Here is an 8,552-nt window from a genome sequence, read left to right on the forward strand (position 1 = left end):
GAATTCGTCTCCATTACAAGCCAGTCAGGAGAGGATGAGCCACACCGAAGCCAGGCTGTTAAAACCCTATATTGGAAGCCCAATAGTAGTACCTGAAGTTCAGTAAGGCCATCCCACCAAGTGGCTTAGGTCTCTGTAAATATTGTCTAGACAATCTAGGGACCTTCCCCTCCCAGAGAAAATCTGAAACAAGAGAATCTACACGGCCAAAAAAGGATTTGGTTAAAAAAATTGGGACACATTGAAAAAGATACAAAAAACGGGGGAGAACATTCATTTTGACACAGTTAATTCAAGATACCAGAGATAGTTTAAGTAAGGACCAGCGCTCAAAGTCTTCTTTAACTTTCAACAGCAAAGGAGAGAAGTTAGCATTAAATAAGTCCTCAAACCTATGCGCGTAACTCGAATTCCAAGATATGTGAAACTGTCATTGGCTACTTTGAAAGGAAAGTCATGCAGCAGAAGAGCCCTAGCCACTGAGTTAATAGGAAACAATTCACTTTTACCCAGGTTCAGCTTATACCCAGATAACCGGCCAAAGTCTGAAAGCAGGTGCAAAGCAACCGGAATAGAGTTGTGCAGATCTGAAACGTATAAAAGTAAGTCATCAGCGTAAAGTGAGACCTTAACTTCCAAACTATGACGTCGTATGCCCACAATAGTTGGACTCGAACGAAGCATGATGGCAAGCGGCTCAATAGCCAGGGCAAATAAAAGGGGACTCAATGGGCAACCCTGTCTTGTAGAGCGATGAAGGAAGAAGTACTCCGACCGAGTGTTATTAGTTCTAACTGAGACATGTGGGTTAGAATAGAGCAGCTTAATACAAGTCAAAAAAGCTTCACCAAAACCAAACCCATAGCACATTTTTGAATATTTCTTAAGGCTTTAACAGTCTTCAAGCAGAAAACTGGGTTATGAGAGGGGGAGGACATGTAGCAATGGTCAAAAAACCAGGACTCAATTTGTGACAGTCGTGTTGAAGACTTAGACCGTATACGAGTCCTGTACTTTACCTACTGAGTCTTTTACATTTTATATAGCAGATGGTCTTGTTAAATGACCAACCAACAGACTAAAATATTTTTTTGTTTTATTGCCTCTAGTGGCCTTTATTTGACAGGAAAGTGGATAATGAGAAAAGGTGGAAGACATGAAGCAAAAGTCGCCAGGCCAGGAATCGAACCTGTGACAGCCACATCGAGGACTAAGGTCTCCATATGTGGGTCGTCTTTAACCCCTTTGCCACCACAGCAAACCCCACTAACAACATTTTGGTGTTAAAAAGGTCTCTCTTTCATAATGAAATGTAAAGTCTTACCAGTAGCTGCAATAATGTCGATGCCACTGCTCCTGATGTTGTCAAGAACAGAGAAGAGAGTGAATGTGTAGTTTGTTGCAGGAGAGAGAGATGAGACTGTGTAGGTTACTGGTCCATCTGCAACTGGGGCACTGATGAAAGTCTCCACACCATTAAACAGGAGAACAAAGCTGGTGCTGTTGTTGATCTTGTTCCACTGCAGAGTGATGCTGATGTCATCTTTTGCTGAAACTGTAAAACCTTCTGCATTTGGTGGGACTAAGATAAAAACAAGACAAAATGTCATAGAAAATTAAACTGGAATTAAACATTTTGTTTCACAGCTTAATCAGGAGTTTATATTTATTTGTTAAACAAAATAAAAGCCTTCAAAATAGTTTATTGGTTCTGTGTTGCATAATGTAATTTTTCTAGATGTAAGAAATGCAAGAATTATCTCATTATAATGAACAACCCCTCACAAGCCAGCTGGTGAAAATGCATGTGATACAGTAGTTTGCTTAGAGACTGTAGTTGAGGGGCCTGCAGAAAATGACTACACCACAGTCATCTGTTGTGTAAAATTATGAATTACTTATGGCTGCTGAAACAGCAAAAATGAGAAACATTACTTGGTTTGTAGCAGACGAATGGCAAACTGAGGCTGCAACTTTCATCCGACCATCTTCCAGAGTCATTAAATGATCCAGCAACACACTGATCACCAGAGGGACCATTGGGCTCGCCATCCGCCCAGTATCGAAACAGAGAGTCGCTGCCATCAGACCACAGCTTTTCCCGATACAGTCCAATCCAAACAGTGCTGGCACCTATTAGGGTTCTGATGATTTCATTTTCTGTCTGATTTCGTACACTGGGATGGAAAAACAATGTTAATAAGCAATCACATTAAATACAGTACATAAGGAAAAATAATCTGTGTTGGGTTTCTTTTGATTTTTCAGTTTCAAAACAAAAAAGTAGCTTTTTTTAGTTTTTAGTACCTAAATGAAAAAAACAACTTGAAATTGAAAATTAAATATCCACAGTGTTTGATTTTTGCTTCAGATATTAAAACTAAACTAAAATATGCAGTTATTTATAAATATGTAAAATAGAAAATAATGAATGTCGACTAACACGACGACTATACAAGAAATTATTACACTTTATAATATTAATTGCTTTCTTGGAATGTTAAGTCAAATTTAATTATATTAGGATCATGAGCTCTCAAACAGATGCGTTGACTCTCTTTAAACAAACAGTTCAAAGGTCATGAAGGGAGACTGGAATCCACACTAAGCTCACACCCCAGACAAGAAGCAACATTTATTGTTAATTTCTCGCTCCGCTGTATCATCCTTCCTGCTGAAGGGCTTTCTCATGTTCACTTGGATTCTTTCTGGTAGAATTTCTTAGCCAACAGAAGAAATTGTGAACGATGATGTTGATTTCTGCACTGTTTTAAAATTGTAGTCTGCCTGTAGTTTTAGCAATGGCAGCGGAGGAAGTGAACGAAGCTGTTCAGTCCATGATCACACTTCCTAATACTGAATTAACATTAACAACCACATTGTTTTACTAGACCCTTGTCTCTTCACAATCAAAGATGGCTGTTTACAACGGAGACAATTTCCAGTAAGCTTCCTAGCATTGAACTGGCGCACTACATTCATCACTTAAAAAGATTAGTGAGAATCTAACACTGGAAAAGCACAAATGGAAATTACATTGTGGATAACAGAGTTCACTTTCCCAACATACTGGAGCTGTGATAACTGAATGTTAAACAATGATGGGAACAGTATGAGGAAAAAAATAGAATGACTGATAAATGGTAAAGGGAAGCAAAGCATGACAAAAGATAAGAGGAACTAGAAATACAGGAATACAACTTGCATAACTCAGCAATAGAAGCAACAGGAAGTAAATGGAAGATAGTTGTGCACAAGGTTTAATGTCAAAACAAATCAGGACAAAGTCTACAAAAAGAAAACATATCTATGAAAAGATCAAAGACAATACATCAGCCAAAGCAAAAGCCCAGAGTATAATGTCAGAAAAACTGATGAACCATTGTTAGGTATTAATACAGTGTTTGATGTAGCATATAATCTTATTACCTGGCCAGATCAACATAATTCTCCCGGCAGAATTTCTGAGCTTCAGTCCAGTTTAATGAAATATTACTGACAACATAGGATGGTGATCCACCTACTGCACCTGTAAATATGTTAAGAAATGTAGAATAAGAAAACTAAAAGAAAATAATCTTTAATTTTTCTTCATTTATATTATATAAAACTTACCATTATAGCAAACAAATTGCAGTGTATCCAAGCACCGAGTGTCATCCCATTGGCCTCCAGAACCATTAAACTGAACACAATGCTGTTGTCCAAGATAATTGTCGGGTTGGCCAGGTTGCCAGTTCCTGAATGAATTTTCTCCAGCATAGAAGCTGCTGTCATTTAGGGACCATGTCCAGCTGTTTATTGTGTCGTCATAGAGACCGATCCATGCCTTGCCTAAATGAAAAAACATGTCTGATGTTAAAAAGCTGCAGATAAGCATGTTAATAGTCACATATAAGACTTTCACTAATAAAAAGGACTGTGGGGTTTGAACTGCACATATTTATACTTGTGTTGTCTACCCTGTGCAAATTAAAAACTCACCTGTATAACCGGAGGTGGTTCTTAGAAAGTCATCAACATCAGCTGTGCTTTCAATGGTGGCCAGATCAGTGTAGTCCCGTCTGCAGACACTCTGAGCTTCTGTCCATGTTAGCAACGTGTTCACAAAGTAGTACTGATGGCTTTGGGCACTAGCAACACTGAGCAGGGCGCCTGAAATAAAACCCGTTAAACTTTAACAGCATTGCATTACAGCAGTGTTTCCCAAACTTTTTCTCCTGCCAAAGACATCGTAAAAGTTCTGAATACAGCTGCAAATGTTCCCCAACTCAAGGAAACGAGTCCATTACCATCATTGACTTTAACTATTTAGTGAAGAAGAACCTACTGTCCCAAAGACATCATGAAGGAGCCGGATTACAGTTTGCAAATGCACGTAGGAACAAATACTTTCATGTTTAGTGTTAAATAAAATGTTTTTCATAATGCTTTTTGTCATATTTGAATAATTAAGGTTCAAGATCCTAAAAATAGTCAGTTTTAATGTTTTAGTGTTTTTAACGTTTCAGTTTGGGTGTTTTGCAACAAGAGTCTGGTGCACTTCACAAAATATTGCATAATGGAAGCATAATTTAAACAATAAAGATTTTTATTGCAGCAATAGTGGAAGACAACATACTAGCATCACATTGCTACCCAAAAAAGATTTTACTCTATTGTTGAAAGAGAAATTTGATGGAAATGTTTGCTAACGTCACAATATAATCAGAGTTTAAGGATCTATGAACAACATTGGTAATCCTAATGAATCTAGAAGTTTTGAAAATGTTTATTAAGGGTTAGTGTCAAACAGTCAGGAAAAACAGCTAGTTTAGGGTTACGGTCAGCACATGTTCATGTCTAGTTATGACTTGAGTTTATCTTGAAAGACATCCTGTCCATCAAGGCTGAGGGAGAAAACTAGACAAAAACAGGCAGAATATGCGATCAGGTCCCTGGTGGGATTTGAAACCAGGACTTCTTTGAATTGAGGTGTTAAAATGATAACATATCATTGTACATCCACATTTTTAGCACAGAACCTGACATTAACCTTTGTCTTACTTTGCCTCTCAGTCTCAGTTTTCCATTGTGCAATAATAACAAAATGAAAATATGTAAGTCAGAATAAGTAAACAGACACAAATCTGAGTCCAAACAAATCAGCCTGTAATCCATCAGTGAAAGCTTGAGATAAAATAAAGTATCCAGACATCTTCTGGACCTGGAGCCTTTTTGGCAACAATGGAACCTCTCTCCTTGAAGTTCTTGATGGTGTGATAGATTGTTGACTGAGGTGCAATCGTTCTAGCTGCGACACTCTTCCCTGTTAGGCCATTTTTGTGCAGTGCAAAGATGACTGCACGTGTTTCTTTAGAGATAACCATGGTTCACAGAAGAGAAACAATGATGCCAAGCACCAGCCTCTTTTTAAAGTGTCCAGTGGTGTCATTCTTACTTAATCATGGCAGATTGATCTCCAGCCCTGTCCTCATCAACACCCACCTGTGTTAATGGAGCAATCACTGAAACGATGTTAGCTGGTCCTCTTAAGGCAGGGCTGCAATGAAGTTGAAATGTGTTTTGGGGGATAAAATTCATTTTCTAGGCAAATATTGACTTTGCAATTAATTGCTGTTAAGCTGATCACTCTTTGTTAGAGAATTTTCGGTATTATCATTTTGTTATTACTTTAGTTCACATTCAGTCTATAGATTATTGTGATTTTCTGTTTAAAGTGTTTTCTTCCTTATGTGTGTATGTACTGACCTGGAGGTCAGGACTGTCTGTTTCATCTTCATGTGAAACAGTTAACCCTGTGTTTACCTTAATTCTTATGAACCAGAATACCTCCTAACTGCCTGTGAGCAGTCGTATTTTGTCTCTTGTTTATCCTCCCTCTTTGTTGACAGTTTGACCTAGAGCTGAACTGGGCTCAGATCGTAGATCAGATATCACACCTGGAACTGAGTTGCTGGTTTGTTTAGGTTAAATGTTTTACGACCTCTGTTGTTTTTTTCTGGCTGTTCTGCTTTGACAATAAAACAGGGGCTCACGCGGAAGCAGACCAGAATTCTCTGTGAACGGCCTGGAGAGGCGGTGGCAGAGATTTCTCCTTTTGCAAAAGCCTTGCTTTAAAATTCATATATGTTGTCTGTGGTCTTTTATATAGGTTCGAGAAAAAGTACCTATCACTCTTTATAACATTCTGGAGTATATGCAAATTGCCATTATAAAAGCGGAAGCAGTAGACTTTGTAAATATTAACATTTGAATCATTCACAAAACTTTTGGCCATGACTATATGTCAGAAATCTTTTAACTTTTAGTAAACACAAGTACTCGCTCCAAAGATTTGATTGAATGTGGTCAAAGAATAAGCTCATTAATGTTCCATCATAAAAAATAAAAATGAAAGCACTTAGGAAGGATGGCACAGAGAAACAGTTTCTGGGAAATGTCATATCATTCAGGAAAAACAGGTTAGAGCACATCTTTGTTACATTAGTGTTTGACTTGGAACACATCTAGATGTTGCAGAGCACAGGCTCTGGAGGCCTTGATTTCAAGATTGGTGGTCTGTCTCTTCAAATTGTTCCCATTTTTACTGAAGTCCACTTTTTGCATGGTCCGTTTTCTACTCCATGGCCCCAACCCTCCTTTAAAACATTAGAAATTATTCTAAAGGGAAAAATGAATCTTGCACTTACTCAGAACGTGACTGATTGTGGTTGAAGAGTCAGAGAAACAGCTTTCCATTTAATTTTGCTTAATAAAAAATAAAACTAATTAAGATTTCTTAAAGATGTACAAATGCAAATACTAGTGGGGTAAATGAGGAAAGGACTGAGGGAGAACAACACATGGAAACTACTTCTAGGAATAAGTCAGACAAAACGGGTTAGAGCACATCGTTTTCACATCAACTGCACATCCCTATCATTAGAACAAAGCAAAAACACTGAGGTGATGTAAAGACAAGTCTGTTTGTTCAACAAGTCAGTCGAAACAGAATGAACAAATCTGGTTCATCTAGTAAAATGTCCAGTGCCCAGTTCATCTTCAAATTAAACAAGTATCAGCATCATTTGAATAGTCAGCCCTCACAGGTTAGGAGGGAAACAAGGTTTGTCTCCTAGAGTAAAAGGTGATCTGCAACAAAATGTGGATATTAGCTTCACAACAAAAGCTAAAGACCTTTAAAAGATACTGGATAAATCTGCTTTCGATTTTCCTCGGTGAAATGAGTCACTTACCAACACTGGATAAATAAACAAAAAAGCAAGATTACAATCTTAAAACACACAGGAACAAATATCTTCATCTTTAGAGATAACTGAAGTGTTTTCCATTATGTCTCTGTTACATTTGGATAAATAAGGGAGAAGCTTGAAAAATGCAGAAGTTTAGGTGTTTTATGACAAGAGGGAGTGGTGCACTTCACAAAGTAGCATTGTGAAGAAGTTTAGTTGGAAATATTACAGCAATAATTCAAAACAAGACCTTTTGTCTTGTAAGCCCATGAAATGGGTTTGAAAGAGCAACTCTCAAATAATGGTATGGAAATGCATGCAAATTTCTGAATATAATCAGAATTTACAAATTTAAGAACAATACTGGCAATTCTAATGGATTAAAACGTTTAGGATATGTTGAGTTAGATTTAGGGTCAAACAGTGAGGAATAAAAGCCCAATTGATTGTTTTTGTTCATGTCTGGGTTTGGCTGAGTTAATCCTGGGTAAAAATCTCGTCCATTAAAGCTGTTTAAGAAAGACTGAACATGTAGGCAGGAACTGGTGGGATTTGAAGCTTGGACTTCCTGGTGTTCAGGTGAAAGTGCTGATGACATAACCAGAGTTTACCTGAACATTTTAAACATACAACTTAGTTTAGCCTCTCTGTCTGTTTCCCGTTGTGTAAAAATGACTAAAAGAAAAACAATTATTGAAGCCAGAATAAAATGTGCATGCAGAATTTGGTTTGAACCTTTTTCTTACTTTGCCTCTCTGTCTCAATTTCCCACTGTGCAAAAATGTCTTAAACAAAAAGACTTTAAGAAGGTAGAATAAGAAAACAGACACTAACCTATGATCCCAAACAGGCTCAGCCTGTGAGCCATCAGTGAAAGCTTGAGATAAATTCAAGTATCCAGATCTTCTAAATCCAAACTCTATGAATGTATTTCACAAATTATACAAACTAATAACCTATAAGCTGCAAGGGACACATTAACAACGTCTTGAGATGCTCTGCATGTTTAAAGGTACTACAGATGGGTGTGGCTTTCATGGAAGAGACAATTAGTTACCAGAACCTGCATAGTTCTAAGAAAAGTTATGCAACAAAGCAGAGAACTGTCATTTGATGCACCAGACAACCAGAATTCATAGGGATTCACTTTGCATTAAGGGTGTTTATCAAAAGTTTGTAGTCACCATTATAATTTGTGACACTTAAAAGGTCATGTAAGCAGATAGTCAGCAGCACAGGACATCATACTCTGATTTATTCTCTCTGAAGATGTCAGAAGACTTCCAGTAAAGGTCGGAATCCAGTCATCCGTAGAAA

At 37.6% G+C, this 8,552-nt stretch overlaps 1 protein-coding gene across 2 annotated transcripts in view; it reads right to left on the bottom strand.

Moving 5' to 3' along the window:
* The window catches only part of LOC103131690 (uncharacterized), a 49,780-nt gene extending 41,581 nt beyond the window's left edge, over positions 1 to 8,199 (bottom strand). For both annotated transcript variants that reach the window (XM_016666840.1, XM_007543386.2), the window contains exons 1-6: positions 8,070 to 8,199; positions 3,985 to 4,155; positions 3,616 to 3,834; positions 3,430 to 3,529; positions 1,936 to 2,177; positions 1,325 to 1,582 (exon numbers count right to left, since the gene is read on the bottom strand). In XM_016666840.1, the coding sequence (XP_016522326.1) occupies positions 1,325 to 1,582; positions 1,936 to 2,177; positions 3,430 to 3,529; positions 3,616 to 3,834; positions 3,985 to 4,155; positions 8,070 to 8,103 (1,024 nt within the window). In that variant the 5' untranslated portion in view covers positions 8,104 to 8,199. The remainder of the gene's footprint in view (positions 1 to 1,324; positions 1,583 to 1,935; positions 2,178 to 3,429; positions 3,530 to 3,615; positions 3,835 to 3,984; positions 4,156 to 8,069) is intronic.
* Positions 8,200 to 8,552: the final 353 nt, after the last annotated feature.

The sequence above is a fragment of the Poecilia formosa genome, unplaced genomic scaffold (assembly GCF_000485575.1).
Source record: "Poecilia formosa unplaced genomic scaffold, Poecilia_formosa-5.1.2 Scaffold814, whole genome shotgun sequence".
NCBI lineage: Eukaryota > Metazoa > Chordata > Actinopteri > Cyprinodontiformes > Poeciliidae > Poecilia > Poecilia formosa.